General features: G+C 32.1%; 2 protein-coding genes across 2 annotated transcripts; one reads left to right on the top strand and one right to left on the bottom strand.

Moving 5' to 3' along the window:
* Positions 1-511: 511 nt before the first annotated feature.
* On the bottom strand, positions 512-10082 carry LOC131950912 (cell division cycle protein 23 homolog). Its single transcript, XM_059313121.1, has 14 exons — positions 9964-10082; positions 7520-7592; positions 7185-7365; positions 6704-6803; positions 6210-6342; positions 5363-5540; positions 5126-5223; positions 4627-4708; positions 3996-4160; positions 3569-3677; positions 2890-3027; positions 2407-2485; positions 1369-1485; positions 512-697 (listed from the first exon to the last, which is right to left on the bottom strand). Exons 1-14 carry the CDS (start codon positions 10062-10064, stop codon positions 512-514), a joined length of 1740 nt encoding a protein of 579 aa, XP_059169104.1. The 5' UTR covers positions 10065-10082.
* Positions 10083-10503: 421 nt separating this feature from the next.
* Positions 10504-15163, top strand: LOC131950924 (WD repeat-containing protein 54). Its single transcript, XM_059313138.1, has 9 exons — positions 10504-10730; positions 11371-11433; positions 11910-11967; positions 12309-12365; positions 12840-12917; positions 13181-13313; positions 13819-13981; positions 14782-14847; positions 15032-15163. The coding sequence occupies exons 1-9, from the start codon at positions 10506-10508 to the stop codon at positions 15161-15163; spliced, it is 975 nt and encodes a 324-aa protein (XP_059169121.1). The 5' UTR covers positions 10504-10505.
* Positions 15164-20514: the final 5351 nt, after the last annotated feature.

Here is a 20514-nt window from a genome sequence, read left to right on the forward strand (position 1 = left end):
TGTCATACCATATAACATTAACTTAAGTGAAAAAACAACTATTTACAATAACAGTAAAGTTATACATGGTTTAAGATAGAGAAATGCATCGAAATGGTGATGAGAAATGATAAAAATGGTCATAGAAACATTGAAAATGTATAGCATATTTATGAATAAGTCACTATAACAACCATACTAGGTCTGTTGTCTTTTACATTCTAACATTTCTTTTAAAAATGTGTGTGTGTGTGTGGGGGGGGGGGGGGGGGGGGGGAATTTCAGAATAGACTATGGGTACTCTATTAAACACCCCAGGCAACAATTTTCATTTGAGTCCAAACTAAGGTTATTTATTATTTTTATTTTAAGGGGTTAATTTATTTATTAAAAAAATAATTAGGGAATTATTTCAAATTGAAAGCTGTCACTCTAAAACAATTGAATTTTTTTAGGGTGGGATTTTCAAATGGACAGGTATTCTTGGAGTCAGAAACTAAAATTTTGTTCTAAAACAATTTTTTCTTCTCATTCAGGGAGTGAATTTCAGATTGACAGGTGTGACCCTGTCAAATGCCCTCGGCATGCCAGGGTTAGCCAGATCAGTTTGTGCTATACTGTCCATACTGTCGTCTATGTTCATGTTCAGTGGTCCAGCCACTTCCTGTCCTCTCTTGGTCTGTATTGTTCTCAACAGACCCTTAGCTTCTTCCCTGGTCTGTGAAGTGAAAAAAAAAAACATTTTTAGAACTACCCTAATAGTAGCTACGAACAGTGAATCTTTACTATAAAAAAATTAGCTATCAATCACAATAAAGTAAATATAGTCTGCTATTAAAGAAAAATAATTTTTTTAATACTACAAATTTTCATCAGATTAAATTCTATTTGCAAGGGGGATAATCACTAATAGTAACTGGTTAACTCATTTAAGTTATATAAATTTTCATCAGACTAAATTCTATTTGCAAGGGGGATAATCACTAATAGTAAATGTTTAAGTTAATCTAAAAATAAATTAATTAAATCCACTATTAACAAATAACTTGTGTAATGGGAGAAATAAATCAAGCTAACATTAACAGAAAACTGATATGTTAATAAGATGAAGCACATTTGAGAATCAGGCCTCACAAAACAACTAGCTAGACAACAGGAAATAAGAATAGTAACATAATCAGCTAGCAAGCAAGAAACAAGATCAGTAACATAACCAGCTAGCAAGCAAGAAACAAGATCAGTAACATAACCAGCTAGCAAGCAAGAAACAAGATCAGTAACATAACCAGCTAGCAAGCAAGAAACAAGATCAGTAACATAACCAGCTAGCAAGCAAGAAACAAGATCAGTAACATAACCAGCTAGCAAGCAAGAAACATGAACAGTCACCTCAGTGAACTCTGTACATTTCTGAGCTGCAGCATAAGCATCATCCCAGTTTTTGTGGTCTATGTGGTAGTTGGCTAAGTAAAGGTAGGCCCTGCTCAGATCTTCATGGTTGTGAATCTATATTTGAAAACAATTAAAATAAGTGATACTTTATTATCAACTGTAGTATAACAAATAATTTTAAGACTCATTAATATTTGAAAAAGTAATGTGACCAAAAAAAATAATTAATGGTTCATTAACCCACTAACTCCTGATGTTAAGGATGATTTTTGTCAAAAAAAAAAAAAGAAAAAAAAATGCTGGATTATACTACTGTCTCTACTCTTGTAAACCAATTTATTTCAATGAAAACTGTGGATTTACAAGATGCAAGAACTATAGTCCTTGTGATATTTTTAGGTATCATAATTGTTTTGAGTTGTTTTATTGTGATTTTAATTGTAACTAATTTCAAGGTTTCATTCTTTTGCCATAGTGGCATCAATTTTGGGGTACATTAGCGGGTAGCTCTGAACTTATGCATAAGTTAGAGAAGGAAATAATTCATGGTAATGATAATGATTTTTAACAGTGTATAAACAGATGCATAGACGTGTGATTGAGTCCAAAAGATGGAAAATACAAGCGCTATCTTTTGCTTTAGCCATTTTGATGAGATGGAAATGTTGTAAATTAATTTTTCTGTGTCAAACTACATGCAATAAACACTTCAACTGTATTTTATAAAATTTATTGCCTATTATACTATTGTTTGAAAAACATTTGTCTGCCATTGAAAAAAAAATATGGATCTATTGAAATTTAAAAAAAAAATTGTAAACTACTATTTTTAAAAGTTGTGCCCCTTTCCTTAAGAATGAGGGAGTAATGGATGAAACCTAGGTATTATATGGTTACAGATAATTAGACTTAAAGCATTTGTATAAATCTATATTGTCAATAATAATAATCCAACTACTTTAGCTTTAGTATGATATCATTACAAGCATCCTCTCTGCTTGTAATAGTAAACCAAAAGTTTTAACATATCATTACCAGCATCCTATCTGCTTGGCTTATGTACTCTGTAAACGCCTGACAAGCTTGCTCTTTCTCTCCAAGCATGGCATACAGACTGGAGAAAAACAATGAGAATATAATATACATTTTTCCATTACTTACACATTAGTAGTGTGTAGTTAAAATGTGCCTATTTAATTAAAAGGAATGTGTATAACATTAAAATGTTACACTAGGGAATGTAGTATTTCATAATACACCAGTACATAGTTAGACTAGTGCTTTTCTTTTTTACTGCTATCACAATATTTACATTATCACAGGCACAACAACAATATTGGCAAGTAAATAAATTTTCATGGAATACTGAAATGCCTGAATTTGTTTTGATAAAAACAGTTTTTTGGCATACATAAAAAGTTAAAAAACAATAGCTGACACAATGAAATATAATGAACAAATTGTACTTTAGGCTCTACTTAGCACAAGGAACTAATAAAATTATATACTCAGCCTTACTTAGCAAGTTTGAAAAGTGCTATCTCCTCAGCATCACCTAGACAATGAGCCTTCCAGAAACATTTTTTTGCTTCCTGTAATCTGTCAACTTTTTGATAACATTCTCCTAAAGCTATCACCATTCTAGAGTCATTAGGCCTGTAAAATATTTCAGTGTGAGTGGTCAATTCAAACAAAAAAAAAACAAATTATATAAATTAATTAAATGCACAAACAGGGGTGTAACTAGTATTATTAATAGAGCAACATGATTTATTTTAAAAGACCTAATAATCAAGCTTGCAGTGGCTAAGTTGTGGAGTCACCTCGTAAACAAGACTGACTTTTGATGTATTTATTTTTAAAAAATTGTTGGAATGAAATGTTCTGATTAATAAAAGATAAAACAGCTGTGGTCTTCAAGAAAATGATTTTCACAATCCAAAAAAGCTCATTCAAGTAATTTATTGAGATCATGGACTGGGAACACCCTCCCTGGGTAAAGCTTTGTTTGCCCAGTTAAAAGCTTAAACCTCCGACTCCCACACTGTACGGTGCTAGGTATAGAATCTTCTGTTATAAAACGTTTAATAGTATTAGCCCAACTGTGGATATTTAGAATCGGAGCCTGTCCCAGTCAAAATGAGTAAATTTCTTTGCTCTGTTTATACAGAGAATATTCAACATAATGAGAACTTACTTCAATGTCTGAGCTTTCCTATAGTAATAAAGTGAATATGATGGCATCTTAAGTATCTCATATGTTTGTCCTAAACCATACCAGGCTCTATAGTCACGCTTGTCAACTTCTAATGAGAGAAAACGGTATTTTAATTAAATATCATTTCAATGAAAATAGAAGACAGCTAGAATATAGTGTACACATAGATGTAAAAGTAAACAAAAAGAGTGATGATTTATGGACGTACAGAGCCACACAAGTAGCCAATGGTGTCAGAATTCATATTTTTAAAGTAGCAAGTAGTAAAAAATATACAAATTACAAGTTTTGTTACCCTAAAAAAACTACAAAAATAACAAAAGTTCACCCATTGGTGATGTAAAAATGAAGCCACACAAGTAGCAAGTAGTCACCTAATGAAATAATTAAAGGAACAAAAGGTCACCTATAGATCTTCTATAAGCCTGAATAGCTGCTGATGTGTTCTTTAGCTCCATGTACTCATGACCCATCAAAGTCCAGGCTGAGATGTAGTTGGCATTTAGCTTCAAGGCTCTCTGGAAGTAGAGGATTGACTTTTCATGCTGGGACCTCAGAGAGTAGTAGTTTCCTGCATGGAAAAAAAACCCAAAGATATTTGTATGACATTCACAAGAAAAAAACCGACACAATTTTAGGTGATATTATTTGAAAGAGGTGTGTGATGTACATACGAAGAAACAACACAAGATCAGAACAAGAAATATAAACTGGAATAAATTTGATATAAACAAACACTAGTTAAAATTAATCTATATTATCTGAAAAAAGTATGATTTACATTAGAAAAAAAAGGCAGATTTTTATTAAATTAAATACTAAGCTAACAAACAAACAAAAAGAAAAGTTATTGTTACAGCAATTAGGCTGATGATGAATAAAGACAGGGTTTGTGCAGGGATGACCATTTGCTAATCATTTTACTTGATAAGCAGCAAGCTTTACTCAGAAATAGAATGTGTTTCTATATCTTGTTTAAGCATGCTTTAATTATTTTAACTGGAGAATAAAAGCTTTAATTAAAAAACAAAACCTACCTATAACACAGCAGGTTTCAACACAGTATTTGTTTACAGTGCAACATTTATGGGCAAGGTGAGCTAATTCACTCTTTTTTTCCTGGGGAAGATAAAATAAGTTCTAAAGTAAGTATTTACTAAAAGCAAAATATTTCAGCATTTGTAAAGAAAGGAATTAGTCTATCTTTCATAATGTTTTAAAAACCAATAGTATGAACAGTGTATTTTATAATGTGATTAGTAATTTACGAGATTAAAAAAAAATCACTAAGTAACTGTAAACTAAAAACTAAACTAAAACTATAACAACATGGTATGAATTATAATGCTGCAAAAAAATACTTTTTCTTAGGAAAAAATAACTGGAAACACTATATACTTGAGCTAAAAATAAACATTTTACAATTTCATAACATTTCATAATTTCATTTTATAAAACCTAAAGTTGAAAAATTAAGAAATAAAAAATTGTCAAATCAGAAACCAAACAGCCATACTAAAATAACACTAAACTTACCTTAACATACAGAAGATTTGAATAAATATCCATATTTTCTATCCTATAAGGGTCCATTAACTCTAAAGTTTTAAAAGTTTGGACAGCCAAATCCACATCTGTAAAAACAGGTTTTTAATGTGTATTAAAAATACTATTCCAGCTAAAAAACATATTTACAATACCAGAGATTTGAAAAAAAAAATCATGTCGTCACCTGTGTCAAAGTAATGATCACACAAACAAAACCCCACTCACCCCTTATGTCATGGTATGTAACAGCCACCTGGGCTACGATGTATGTGCTCTCAGAAAACCCCCGATCCATAAAGGTTCTGTAGATAGACAGCGCATCCTCATGCAGCTGTAGCTCCATGTACACTTTAGCCATGAATAGCGACCTGATCCAATGGTGAGGTAGTTGTAAGGATAACAGCTGCAACAGTTTAAAAACAAGTTATTGTCACATTATTTCAAACAGAGTATAAGAAAATAGCATCATAAAATTGGTGTTAACAATGTAAACAGTGGCTGATCCAATGGTGAGGTAGTTGTAAGGATAACAGCTGCAACAGTTTAAAAACATGTTATTGTTATTTCAAACAGAGTATAAGAAAATAGAATCATAAAATTGGTGTTAACAATGTAAACAGTGGCTGATCCAATGGTGAGATAGTTGTAAGGATAACAGCTGAAACAGTTTAAAAACAAGTTTTTGTCACATTATTTTAAACAGAGTATAAGAAAATAGCATCATAAAATTGATGTGAACAATGTAAACAGTAGCTGATACAATGGTGAGGCAGTTGTAAGGACAACAGCTGCAACAGTTTAAAAATATGTTATTGTCACATTATTTTAAACAGAGTAAAAGAAACTAGCATTATAAAATTGATGTTAACAATGTAAACAGTGGCTGATACAACGGTGAGGCGGTTGTAAGGATAACAGCTACAACAGTTAAAAAACAAGTCCTTATCACATTGTCAATACCCAGTACATATACGAAAACTCAATCATTAAAAGTTAGTAAATATAATAATTTACAAATTAATATTTCATGTTGCAGATTATTTAAGTAGATGACAAGGTAGAATAAACTCACTGTTTCTTTGTCTGCGATCTGGTGAGCAAGTTCCATCCAAGCTGCCCAGTTTAAAGGCTCTCTTGTGACAGACTCAACAAAAACATCTGTAGCCATAGCATGTAGATCCAGCTTTGATAAAACAACACCATACCTGTGGGCATGTACATACTTTATCACAAGGCATTAAAATATGATAATAACAATTGTTCAGCCTAATCCTGGCAAAAATATATTTAATTTATTAACAGATGCATGAATCTGATGGGTAGTGTTGAAGTCATATTTGGTACCTAACCCTAATTAGAGAGTAAAAGATGGTGTGCATAGGAGTGACCACATAAAGCCTTTTAATGCTGAGGCTAAATAGACAGATTCAATCTATTTCATCTGCTAATGGAACTTCTGATGTGAGAAGGGATATATTTATTTTGAAATAAAATTTAAGAAGTAAACCTTTAATAACTTTTTCTAAATAATCATTTGTTAAAAGATAACAACCAATGTAAACTTACAGATATAAACCAAACCCATCTAGCTCTTTTCTGTTACGCTTGTCTGACAACTCTGACTGTAGAATCTTTAATATTTCATTGTCTATGTTTTCAGCTTGAGCTAAAAGGTGTGGAAGATATTTCTTTTAAGAAAGAGTAAATAACATTGTTTTTAATAGCCAAGTTAACTCTAAGTTTAACAAATAAACACACCTCTAAAGCAAAACTTCAATTCTTTTTTAACATACCAAAATTATTCCTGACATAAAGCTCTATAATAATGAGCAATCTTTAAAAAAAACTTGTAAACATCATACAATATGTCAAATCGTGTCTTGAGTCTCTGGGAAATTCCCCAGTACATGCAGTAATTCTATTTTCAAAGTGACTAGGTCTTAAAAGTCTCACATACCAACAGTTTTAATAACATGTTAACAACATCACAAGCAGTTTGCAACAAAGAGAACCAAATATAAACTACCAACATTTTACTAAAGATTACCATTTGAATCAGGCATGTTATCAGCTTTACGTTTCTGGTCTGACATGTAGAGAGAGTAGAGACGCAGGAAATAAGGCTTGGCGCTTTGACATTCTCTGAGTACATGCACAGCCCTGTCGTATTCCTTCACATCAAAATAGCTCTTTGCAAGTACATAGTTGTCATAATCATTCCAGAACTCCTACATTTCAAGGTAAATAAAAAAAAGTGCAACATAAGTAAAATAAAATATGTGAGAATAAAAACTGAGGCAAAGCTATATTCAATATAATCTTCTAAGATGTGTCAAGTAATAAATAAAAATATTTACAATTAAAAATAGTATGTATACATACAATTGGTTCATTGATGTTTAGAAGAGATCTTGTATCCACATGAACATCAATTGCCTTTGACATTTCAGCTGCCCTAAAGAAAAAAAGAATTTTAAAAAATTGGACCTCAATTTTAAAACTAACAAATACAAAACCAATATCTATAATCAATCTAATGATTAGCCTTCTTTAACCTCCTTCCATACACCACTACATTTTATTACAGGCTGTAAAGTAAAGCTTCAATTTAAATTGAAAATAAGGTATGCCTATATTCCCTTGAATTTTTTTATACATTTAGATGAGCAGATTTAGCTGCATATCGTAAACACTGGCGTAGTCTGTCATGCTGTTCCAGGAATCCACTGAAAGTACTGAGTGTAAGCCATTTTTTATTTTGGCACCATTTTTTTTTTTAGTAAAGAATGTTTAAAAAGTTGCATAGATTGCATTTTTAAATACTGATTTGTTAATCATTTTGAGTCTAGTCATTTTGAGGGGTCGGCGTGGTCGAGTCGGTAAAGCTCATGGTTGCTAAACCGAAAAGTCTCGAGTTCGAACCCTCGGGCAGATGAGGCTCGTTAGCTGGGGACAGCCACTCTTCTAGGAGAGACAACTCCAAAAATAAAACATCTGCTGCCTTGTAGTTTGTTCTTGGTTGGACAAAGGCTATGGAAGCAAATCCAAAAAGAAAAGCAGGCTGAAATCGGAGTCAATGGCCTCAATGGCGCATAACCAGTTGACACGTACCGCTTAATTGTGTTGGAGGCGTGGTCGAGTCGGCAAAAAAGCTCATGGTTGATAAATTCGAACAAAGTCTCGTGTTCAAACCCACTGGCAGATAAATCTCGATCCCCTTCAACACTAATAATTAAGAACGAAGAAGAAGAATAAGAGTCTAGGCCTACAGCTAATTATTTTAAAGTGTATATTATTATTATTGCTGCTACTAAACATTGTTCTGTCTTTTTGACGACTTTAGTAGATCTCCTAATCGTTTATTTAACTAGGCCTAGACCAGTAGATCTAGTTGTCATAAATCTTCTGCAAGTTTTTATTTCTATTTAAAAGAAACCTACCTGACTTTATTATTAGAGCCTTTTAGATTTATAATAATTTCTATCTAGGCCTATAGGGCCAAATTGTTGCTAATTTTCTGTCAATTAAACTTAACACATTAGGCCTAACTAAGTTAAAACATTAAATGATTAATTCAATACTATCGACTATTTATATTTCAACGGTCAAATAAACTATGATATGATTTTTTACACTTTAAAGTAAAGTAGGCGTAACAAATCTTTAAGAAACTCAACAAACATTTACCCGAATTTACCGGACTATTTCCTATGCTAGCGCTAGACTAAATAGTAAATAGACTAGGCTAGGCCTATTATATAATATAATACTAGGCCTAGGCCTATAGATAGGCCCTATAAATTAAATACTATAAATTAAAATATTATATTAATATAATCATAATTTATACAGTGAGATTACCTCGCTTAAGGCTAGTCTCATATAATCATGACATATAATGTTAGATAGGCCTCTAATATAAAATCTAGAGTCTAGATCTATTCTAGTACTAGAGCCTAGCTAGACGATTGACATTTGTCATGTTATTTGTCAAATAATATTTGAAATTCTGAAGAGAAAACAAGGTAATTAAAAAGTCTAGTGACAATTTTAGCGCAATTTCCTTATGTTATCTAAAAATAGCTCTGTCGTAGCGTAAATCAAGAGCAGGGTTAGTAAAACCATTGGTTAAAATACATGTTTTATTTACAATAGAGTTACATGACTAAAAACCATTGCGCGCCTAGCTACTGAACGTGATGACGCAGCCATTGAACGTGATGGCGCAGCAATTGAACGTGATGACGCGTGTGGTGTGGTTGGATAAAAATGCCTACTAATTCGGTCCAAATTTTAATTAATTTTGTCTTTTTTTTGTGACCGAACGAAAGGATATTTTTGAAAACTATCTTCGGCAATATTGTTCTAAATTATGGCAGGAATCGATTGGTATATGTTTCAAGTCGCTAAGGGGTCTGGTTGCCGAGATATGGGCCAAAAACTGCATTTTTTCAAGTTTTTTTGGCTTTTCCGGGAAATCCATGAAAGAAACCCGGAATTTTTTTGGCCTATGTTCATCCTCGTAACTTGCTTAACATAATTGCTTTTGGAACTAGTCCTCGATATTGCTTCGTTGAGGAGGAGATACGACTTAAAGCTGCGGACACACATCCATTCATTCATACATTCATACATCCAGAAATGACGGGTTAATAAAGTAAACGCTTTCCAGAATGGAAATTGCGCTAAAAATGTTTCACATTCATTGATTTTTTTATTTTTTTCATTGAGTTTATTTTAGCTTACAAGTTACTTGTGAAAAGTAGCCATATCCTACACTACACTGTTTAGCCGTCGACTAAGAAAAACAAATCCATTATATTTACCATTTTGAGGCATGAATAAGTCTTCGTTCATAGCACTCTCTCTGTGCTACTATTAAGTCTGTTTTTATTTGTTTCAAATCGAACGATGGTATATCCGCCATTTTGGAATTAGCGCACTGAAAAAGGATCTGTTATTGTAATTTTTTCAAAGTTTTAAGTTGGTTTTAAGAACTTACTAAGTATTTTAAAATTTTAAGCTTTTATTTTGGGTAAATATTTATTATATAATATACTTAGTACATGTATAAATAACTTACCTTTATTGTGTAAAATGAAGTAAAATATTGATTGTTATAATTACAAAAATTAGCTGATCCTCATACAGGAAGCGGTAGTTGGCAAGCGTAATTTAGCGTTCTCGGCAACAGCGATTTTTCTTACCTTTTTTGAGATAGAAACTTAATCTACATGTTTTTGTTATTATTTGTTATTAATTATTAAGTTCTACTTTTGTCTTACAAATATATAACACTGGGTAGCTTTTGTAGGATCTGCGAGTAGGGATTCAAGCAAACATAGAAGTAGATTACTATTCAGGGGAAATGTTTCGTAAAGAAAAACCGATTACTTTGAAAGCATCGGCATCTTCTCTTTGTAATAATCTTGCTCTTCACTTAATGCCAGAGAAGCGACAAATAGGATACGCCGTTGTTCACAAATCTATGGTTAACATAGCTTGTGCAACACCTGACGGAAGTGTAGTTACAGGTCGACAGGTTATATGCAAAGAACCATCGGTAACACAAGGTCTACCCTTTGTTTTGCAAGTAAGTCTAAGTCACCAAGTTGAGTTGAATTAATCGTAATCTTTTAAAATAGAGCCAGTGTTTACTGTTTAGTTAGTTAGGCGTCTGTTTAATAAGGCAAAAATGTTTATTTAACATAATTTAGTTAGAAAAAAAGATGCAACCGGGCTACCCTACTACTAGCTAGGCCTATCGATATGCCATGACTAAGAGTAGTAGTATTGATTGACTTAGCCACATGTCATATAAATTAAGTTGAAATAGCTGAGTACTGTAACTCTCTCTGTTGCTCTACTTGCTTTCAAAGAAGAACCAAATAATGTGCCTTGCTTAGTACACTAGCCTGACACATTTTAAAATATTTTAGGAAAGCCAAAGATGTATAAATAACCTAGAGCGAAATTTAAATAGACTCGTTAAATTATTGCTCATAATTGACAGTGACATCATCAGGTATGTTTGACTTAAGACTCAAACTACCATTTACCCACCTGAATGAACTCAGAATAATGCTACCACTCAGGACATTTTCATCATGATTAAAACTCAAATACTTAAAGCTTATGATTTATGTTGTATGCAAATTGCCCATACCTCTCCACTCCCAAAGTCAATAATTCATGTACATTTAATCTTAACAATTGGTACTGGATTTTTTCAGGCAAAGTGGGTCACACTTCCTTCACGTTCTGTCTTAGTTTTAACTTCATCAAGAGGTATACAGGTAATATTATTGGCATTAGGTAGATCTAATATATTTTAAAATATACATGATGGTATAGCAACTCAGTATTTTTTTGTTACCTTTTTATACACATAGGGCCAAACTTAAACCATTGCATCTCATTTATGAAGAAAAAGTACTACACATTTAATCTCCTTGCTCTTTTCCCTACCTTACAAATGAGTCTAAATTATTTTAGAAAATTATAATTTTAAGAATTCAAGAACATTTTAAAAATAAAATCGGTGCTGCTCATGATAACTGTATTACATTAATTTATTTTCACAAAAAAAATTAGTTAATCTTGCTCTCTGTTTACATGACATCACACACCTAGCAAGCAGGCGAGAGGGGTGGGGTCAAAACTTTTGTTAGAATTAATATGCCCAACTCATAGAAATAAGCGAGCTCTGCTTCATGGACAACCATTTTTTTACCATCTGTAGATGACTCATATTTTATACTTTATTGAACAGGTATTTGAATCTGATGGATCAGCAATGGTTTATTGGCACTCATTAAGTGATTCTCCAGGTAAATTTTATTAAGTGATATTACTATTACTAGAGGTAACATAAGCTTCAGATAATTTTACTTTTTTCCTGATTTTGAACTAATTGTGATGAAACAGGTTTTAAGCATTTTTTTAAATTTTACCATATTTTTGGCCAAAAAATGATCATATAACCCTACTATTAACAAAAAGATATGATTGTGATTTTTTATAAACACATATTCTATGGCACTGTTGGTGTGATATTTAAACAATGTTTTTAAATTTTACATTTGCTTTCGGTATTTACTAATTAATAGTTAATAATCTTTATAAAAATCAATGCAATCAGACATTTAACTTTTGTTAACCTAATTTTTAGATGTAGGGCATTGTGCTAAAGGTATTGCAGGAGTTGGAGAAAATTTTCTGTGTATAGGTAAGTAACTTTATTTTTTCATTTTCTCCATTCTATGATCCTTCAGAGCCTTGAAAACTACCAACATCTTCTCATCTTTACTTGAGTACTTCTTTTTTTTATTGTTGTTTTCTTTGGTATAATTTTATGTGACCCTCTCAGAATAACTCTGTACAACTGATGTTATGTGCAGCTGCATTAAAAATGTGACATATAGTAAAATCTATATCTAAAGTGTTGTGTTAATCTGTTTCAAAAAACATACAAACTATATTTTTAAAACCTGACTTGTAATAAGGCAGATTAAGTTAAAATTTGTTTATTTTGTGGATAACATAATGTAATTCATAGACAGACTACATAATTTAAAAATATACAGTTTTAAGACTTTAGATGATTTAGCCTATTCATGCTTTACCACTTAACCATAGCATTGGTAGGCTAACTTAAATTGATAAAATGTTTAAAAAGGCTACATTTTATTTTCACTTTCAGGAACTGATGATGGTTCCATATTAGTGTTCAGTTTGCCAGTAAAGGGAACTAATATCAAATTAGAACACACACTTACAGGTAAGAAAATTGTTTTCCGGCATTACACATAATTGTTACAAATTTATAATTAACCATTGGTTTTAAATGTAATTAAATAAATTAAATCCTTTCTTCCTATTTCCTTGAATAGATTATAAGCTTATTTACGCATTCATTTAACAATTTTTAAACTCATCATTTGCTTTTATTGTTACTAAAACATAAATAAAAACTTTTTTCTCATTTCTCTGAATTGAATACATGCTTATATGAATTCTAGAATTTAAAAAAATTCTGAACAGGCCACAAGGCACCAATTTCAGATCTAGCTTCAGAACAAAACACATTGGTCAGTGCTGATGACATGGGCTGCATTATTGTTTGGAAGTTAAATGGAGGAGATTTTGATCAAGTTTCAAACATCAAAGCCAATGGGTAAGTCATAAATAAAATATTTTTTTTAGCTCTAGTATTGAATGGCACAATAGGATGATAGAGTGCAGGACTGCTAATCTAAATGGAGGAGATTTTGATCAAGTTTCAAACATCAAAGCCAATGGGTAACTCATAAATAAAATATTTTTTTAGCTGTAAAACAGTTGGATGAAGTAGTACATAGTGTTGAATGGCACAGTTGGAGGATATAGATGATGACTGCTAACCCAATAGTCTTAAGTTTGGACTCAGGACTTGAATCTGTAGGACATTTCTGAGTCCACACTGTTGTAATAGTTACCTAACTCATACTAGGGAAAAATTAAGGCAGCTGGGCATAGTACTGACAACACTATACTTTTTCTGAAGTCATTGAAATAGATAAACTCTATTTTATCTGTCAGGTGTAATGGGTTTTGATGGGAAAAGATGCTGATATCTCTTTGTAGCATTATTTCTTGTTACTTTCATTCAATTTCTGTATTATTTTTTTTGTTTCATGCAGCTGGCCATGCAACAGTGTGGCCATCTGGAAGGGTGTCATCGTTGCAGGTTTTGCGTCTGGCCACCTGCGAGTGTACAACGCCACAACAGGTTGTCTGGGAGCTGAAGTCACAGCACACGCCCGCACCATCAATGCTGTGGATATCTCTACGGACACTGGCATGGTAACACATACATGAAAGTTGTGGCATATTCTTGCATAAAGTTTCCTGGTTTTTGAGTAGAAGTAGAGCATAGATGGTCAGGACAACTTTAAATCACTATTACTTACATCTATGTAAATAAGTTCTGGTTTTACCAGGATTTGAACCCATTATCATTGGACTAATGATACCATGATCTACTAAACAGCCACACCATTCCATAACATTTTGATCTTTGATACTGTTATAGCTAGTTCACATATTGCAATGATTGAGCTGTTATAGACTTAGTAAGTGTAACTTATAGCCTGTTTAAGTACTTTAGAAATTTTCTTTTTTGGACAGTCACTGTAAATCATGTATCTCTTTCCTATTGATTTAAAAAAATGAAATATGATCAGTTATTTTGTTATGTTAAAAAAAATTATTTTGTCATTCTTTTGAATTTATGGGGCAGCGGTCAAATGATAGAGGACATGAATGCCATCGGAAAGTCTAGAGTTAGCCATGCTCATGCCTGTATAGCATCCATGAGCCAAACCAGATTTAATGGGTACTTTACTCCACCCTGAGAGAGTAAACATGCAGGGGCATAGTGTCAACACTAGGCCCTTAAAGGGCATAGTATTGACACTGTACCTTCAAGGAACCATATACATTCTACTTTACTTCCTTGTTAAAAAAAGAATGAGTGCCTGCAATCCAATAGTTGTTCACATAAATATTATTTTCATTTCACTATACTGCCTTTGCTCAGTACTATCAGATGTGTATTTGCATTGTAGTACTATCAGAGATTATCATTACATTTTCTTCATTAGGTGATCTCTGCCAGTGATGATACATTCTTCAGGATTTGGCAACTCAAACCACTAAATGCCCCTCAGGTATTTAGCTCTTCCTATTTTTACTTTCTCAAATACAAAGTACAGAAGAAGTACTTTAATCATGTAAAAAATTGAAATTGAGATTTTTTAATTTCCTGTAAATGCCATGATATTTATCTACAATGAATTTCATGCATGTTGCTATATTGTCATAGTAACCAGGGTCCACCCATGTTTTGTTCAGATTGAGTTCAGACACAGCGAGTGTGTGCCTGATTTACAGCTTGTGGGAGCCAAGTTCATCGACGAGAAAGGGGGAGCACTATGTGTCACTGGTTACGACAGCTCAGACATTCTTTTTTTTGTCCGCACTTAATTAACATCCAAGGAGGTGTTGAGTAGTTGTCTGCAGTCTGGATGGTTTAGGAAGGTCTCAAGTCCAGCAATTATTGGAAGGGTAAAAATGTTTAAGTGAACACATACTTGTTTCAAGGTACCTGTTTAATTTGGTTCATGCTCACCATTCCTAAACATTTTAATTCCGTCCATTTTAATTGTATTGTCCATTTTTATTTTTATTCACATTCATGTAAGAATAAAAACATAATGTATTTATCAACAATGTTCCCTCTAAGGGAAAAAAGTTAGTGTGCAACGGTGTATTTTGTGTGCGCTGTGTTCAAAAGGTCTTATACAAGGATATATTTATTTTACAAAATCACTGCGCTGTAGCTCGAAACTACTGCGCGGCCGCTCACCCGCGCAACTTACAGGGAACACTGTTTATCAACTGTGATTCTACTCATACATAATTTATTGTTGCTCTGATAATTCAAGCATTATTTCAAAGATTTTAATATTTTATTGAATAGAATGTTTACTTAATACTCTAAACATTTTATTTTTAACATATATCATCTTATAAACTAGATCTGATTGTTTATCATTCTACAAGTATTTTATTAATTATTCTAATTTATAAACTTCTTGGTCTAACACAATGAAAAATTACAGCTTTATAATCTGCAAGTGTAATAAAGAAAACAAAATGGGCACAAATTTCTATTCTCATTTCTGTAATTAATAATTTACTAAGGTACTCTATTGTTTGATGTGATACAATACATTTTTTAACAAGCAAAATTTCAACTCACATTTTTGTAAAATTAAAGACAACTATTTTTATCTACTCAAACAAAATATATTTTTGCTTCAGTTTTTGAAGCATTATTTAAGAAATTGTCAGTCAATTTTTGGTTAAAAGTGTGTTTTTATAAAAAAATCCTTTTTTAATTTTAATTTTTCTGATAGACTAGACCTGATTGTTTCTTTTTTGTTCAGTTGAAAAAAATTCACTTCCTCGAAACGATTCTCATTTTACAATGTAATTTATTTTTATTTTGGTGGGGCACAATAGTCATTGGTAAATACTGCTCTTTTAGTGAAAAAATACAGCTATAAAACTGCCAGTATTAAAAAAGACATTTTTCACACATATTTGACTAATTTCTGTTATTAATCATTTACATTATGATACTTTATTGTTTGATGTGGATCCATAAATTTAATTTAGCAAACCAAATTTCATCTAACATGTTTTGTAAAAGTAAAAACTACATATCTTCCCTGGATTCCACTCAAACATCATCAATTTTTTTCTGTTTTTGGGAGTCCTATTTCTAAGATCTTAAGTAAACTTTTTCTGCAGTGTTGTTTTTTAAATAATCAAAACAATTATTTTTTTTTAATTTATATATTCTCAAACACTAGATCTGATTTTTTCCTTTCTGTACAGTTGAAACAAATTCAATTCCTCAAAACAATTATCATATTACCAGTTGTTTGTTTATTATTTTGATTTATTTACTTCTTGGTCTGCAACAATAGTCATATTGTTCTTTTAATGAACAAATACTGCCACAAAAACCACCATTATAAATAAGCAACAAAATGTGCACAAATCTCTATTCTAATGTAATTTTTTAAATTAATATTTTACTTATGATACTCTACTGTTTGATTTGATTTCATAAATTTTTCTAGCAAACATAATTGTTAACATGGTTCTTTACCTAAAAGATGTTGCCAGCATTTGGCCTAGGAGTTTAAGAAAACATATCAGGTACTTGGTGCTTTGAATACAGGTGCTTTGACCATGATCAAACCCCCTTGGGTCAAAGCCCAGCTGTGGCCAAAGCCCCGCTGTGGTCAAACACCTCAGGCCAAACCCCCTATGGTCAAAGCACCTGTGGTCAAAGCACCAGTGGTCAAAGGTCTGTGTACCAATTATTTTTCAGACTAGGCAGTCCATAGGATATAAGCTATAAAGCTCAGTTGACCTCTCTTTAAAGTCTATTAAAATGGACTATATTATCAACACATTGCCCTGCCTAACACAACCCACACATTTTAATATCTTCACTTAGCTGCTCATCTTGTTTACAGTACAGTATCTGTTTATATATTTTAAATTTTTTTTTTACATCACCTTCCATTTTCTATTTTTAATTTTATTTTATGCATGCTAAACTATAGTTACTAATAGTAAACTTATTTACTAAAATAATGTTACTCATCTACTAGGCAATGTTTTTATCTGGTAACTCTATGATATAATGCTAAAGATGTATAACATATTTCTTGTAGAGATAGTGATCAAAATTAAGCATTTACATTTTTCTTATTCCACATTGATGACATTGAATAGTGTAGTGTTGTGATGGAGGTGTGTAAATCAATGGTGATGTTTTAGATAATTCTGTGCTTCCTATTTTGTTCAACTTTTATTTTACAAATTATTATGTGAAATGGGCAGTAGTCACAGCTGCTAAAAGCTAAGAGTTCTGGTGTAGTTACAAGATATGTCATTAGTTAGCATCCTTGAGCAGGGAAACAAGTTGGTTTCCATCTGTTATTATTTTATTGCAGAAATAATGTGTGTATCTTAATGTATTTAGTTATACTATTCCCATCTATATTAAAATTTAATTTCCGTTTTTTAAGTATTGTTTAAAAAAATATTTGTTGCTCTATAGAATATGTATTTAATATTTTAAGAATCTACCCTGTTTCATTGAAACTATTGAGTGCTGGATCTGATTATTTAAGTAATAAAAAAAAAACATTTGTTTATAAATTAGATATCTATTTTTAGTTTGGTTAGCATCCTAAGTAAGGAAATTAATCATATTTTCATGACATTTTTGTTACTAGCTTGTGACTTTTTATGAATAAATGGTCACATACATTTTTTCAAGGTGATTTTAAAAAGTTGACAAAAAGTAGAATTATGAAATTTTAAATATTCAATTATTTCTTAAATGATATTGAATTAATATATATTCTTATACATGATTGTACCATTATTCATCATTTGTGAAAAGTATTGTACTGATGTTAACTTCAGTAGGTGTTGTAATGAAATATACAGACATCTGATCAAACCATTAAAATAAATATTATTTTCATTTAGTTTATTCAATCGAACACCAACACTATATTTATTTAAAGCTGTTCATTCTGAAATTTTTATTCATGAATTTCATCATAAATCCAACCATTCTTCTTCTCAAGCAATACCTACTCACAGAATCCTTCTCAACTATCTTAACCCAGTTCATTTTTTACAAGCATTCCTTATGTCCTCATATCTACAAATTATCCTTGTTAATATTGTTAATTAATAATTTGTTTCAAATTTTATTATACTTTGTAACCAGTTGTTTGTGGAGGTTTGTAGTTGTGTTGTTCAACTAGACACACTCTAGTCTAGGCCTATGTTGAGTGTCCAGATTTATTTTTCAGTTTACTTTGTAATCAAGAAATGTTGGAATGTTAATAGTCTAGTAATAATAGTTTAAGAAATAAGATGGTTTGGGGATTAATTCTTAACAAAAGTTGGATTGAAAAGCATTTTTAGGCACTGTCTGTTGTATGTTTTAACCAGCATTGCTTCATTGATCAATATAATACAACAAGCAGTATTTTAAAATTTGCATTTTTGAGCGAATGCAGTTAAATTGGTAATAAGCTCTTTGTTGTTTTTTTTTTGGTTTGTTTTCGCTCATTTATTTTTTACTTACTCAGAGTAAAGATAACTCTGCTTTTACCAAACTGGAAGAATATAAAATTGCAGTAGTTTCCCTTGTATTGTACTTCGCCAATCATTTAACTAGGGAGTAACTAAACTGTCCAAATAGAGGTTTTTTTTTAATTTTAAAACGTTTTTCTTAACTCAGCTTCGCGTTTGTTTGTTTGGATGTTTGTTGTTAAAATTGACATCGAAAATTAGCCCACTTCTGATTGCTCTACAGACCTGAAATTTGGCATGCATGCTACTTTCGCCTAACAATTTCAGATGCAATCATAAAAACTAGCAATTAGTGACCGTAATTAGCTTAATTTAATTACGCCCCAAGGACCATAAAATTGAGGACATGATTTCTAAAGATACCGACAAGACTTGAAGCCTATTGACACAGTTACTTCGGCCCCAATCGATGTGAGCGCGCTGGCCGTGATCGTATAGTGGTTAGTACTTCGCGTTGTGGCCGCGACAACCCAGGTTCGAATCCTGGTCGCTCAAGATTTTTAGTCCGTGTATTTATAAACACTTTTTTAAAAACCACGTTTTTCATGTGTAGCAACGGACTAAAAAGGAGAAAATAAAATACTTAAAAAAACTTTTTAAAAAACCACGTTTTTCTTGTGGACTAAAAAAGTAGAAAATAACTATTTACATACATTTGATGACAAAAAACGTGGGTCGGGCAGATGGGTCGGGAAATTTGATGGTGAACGTACCCACGTTTTTTGTCATCAAATGTATGTAAATAGTTATTTTCTACTTTTTAGTCCACAAGAAAAACGTGGTTTTTTAAAAAGTTTTTTTAAGTATTTTATTTAAATACATACACGGGACTTGCAAGATTATACTTTTTAAGTTTATAAAAGTAAACTAATATTTATGATTATTAATGGTTATTTTAATGCTAAATTTAATTAGATACAAATCTAGTGACTTTGTAGCTATTTAGGTGTTGACATCTCACTGCAGACAGACGTCGTGGTCCAATGACATGCTGATACATCACTGTGTCGTCTATCAAACTCATTGATTACCACGCCATAAGTCATAGACATGTCACCTTTCACACTAGACCCACCCCTCTATTGCTGTCATCAGTTCATTTTTTTAAAAAGTTTTCCCAATCTCATTACTTTCCCCAACATTAACCACCCTCTCCCCCATTGCTAAAATTATTTTCCATCCAACCCCCTTCACTGATCCATCTTCGCCCATACCTATCCCCTCCTGCACAATAAATAACATGTTGTCTAGCTATTCCTCTCCCCTTTTTCCCTCAGTTAACAAACTCCCTAGTCAACTACCTGTTATATCAAATATACTCCTACCCACCCCCCTCCCCTACTATTGAATACAAAATAAAGCTCCCTTTGCATACTTAAATATCCTTAGGGTAGAAGTAGAGTTAATGTGTTTCTTGACCTCGGAATATGAAGGGATGGTATGGTCAACGCTATGTCCAGCCGCCTATACTGCTCCCAGCTTAGTCAGGCACCCGTTAGAGCTGGGTGGACAAGGACGTCCTACGGTGCCGAGATCCGCTCTACCATTCGACCACTCCATCCTATATTCACTTCAACATGATTGCTTTCACATAGTCAACGCTGTCCCCTCCCTCACAAAACAATCATCGCAATTTG

Source organism: Physella acuta, unplaced genomic scaffold (genome assembly GCF_028476545.2).
Source record: "Physella acuta isolate Inbredline_101_S28 unplaced genomic scaffold, ASM2847654v3 ptg000788l, whole genome shotgun sequence".
Classification (NCBI taxonomy): domain Eukaryota; kingdom Metazoa; phylum Mollusca; class Gastropoda; family Physidae; genus Physella; species Physella acuta.

Bases quoted from the DNA above. Each gene is read 5' to 3' on its own strand.
- LOC131950912 (XM_059313121.1), bottom strand. From the start codon at position 10,064: ATGGCGGATATACCATCGTTCGATTTGAAACAAATAAAAACAGACTTA. The intron at 7,593-9,963 runs GTAAATATAATG...TTTTTTCTTTAG, and splicing joins CTTATTCATGCCTCAAAATG to GGCAGCTGAAATGTCAAAGG. The intron at 5,224-5,362 runs GTGAGTGGGGTT...CTGTTTTTACAG, and splicing joins TACATACCATGACATAAGGG to ATGTGGATTTGGCTGTCCAA.
- LOC131950924 (XM_059313138.1), top strand. From the start codon at position 10,506: ATGTTTCGTAAAGAAAAACCGATTACTTTGAAAGCATCGGCATCTTCT. The intron at 11,434-11,909 runs GTAATATTATTG...TTTATTGAACAG, and splicing joins CTTCATCAAGAGGTATACAG to GTATTTGAATCTGATGGATC. The intron at 14,848-15,031 runs GTATTTAGCTCT...TGTTTTGTTCAG, and splicing joins AACCACTAAATGCCCCTCAG to ATTGAGTTCAGACACAGCGA.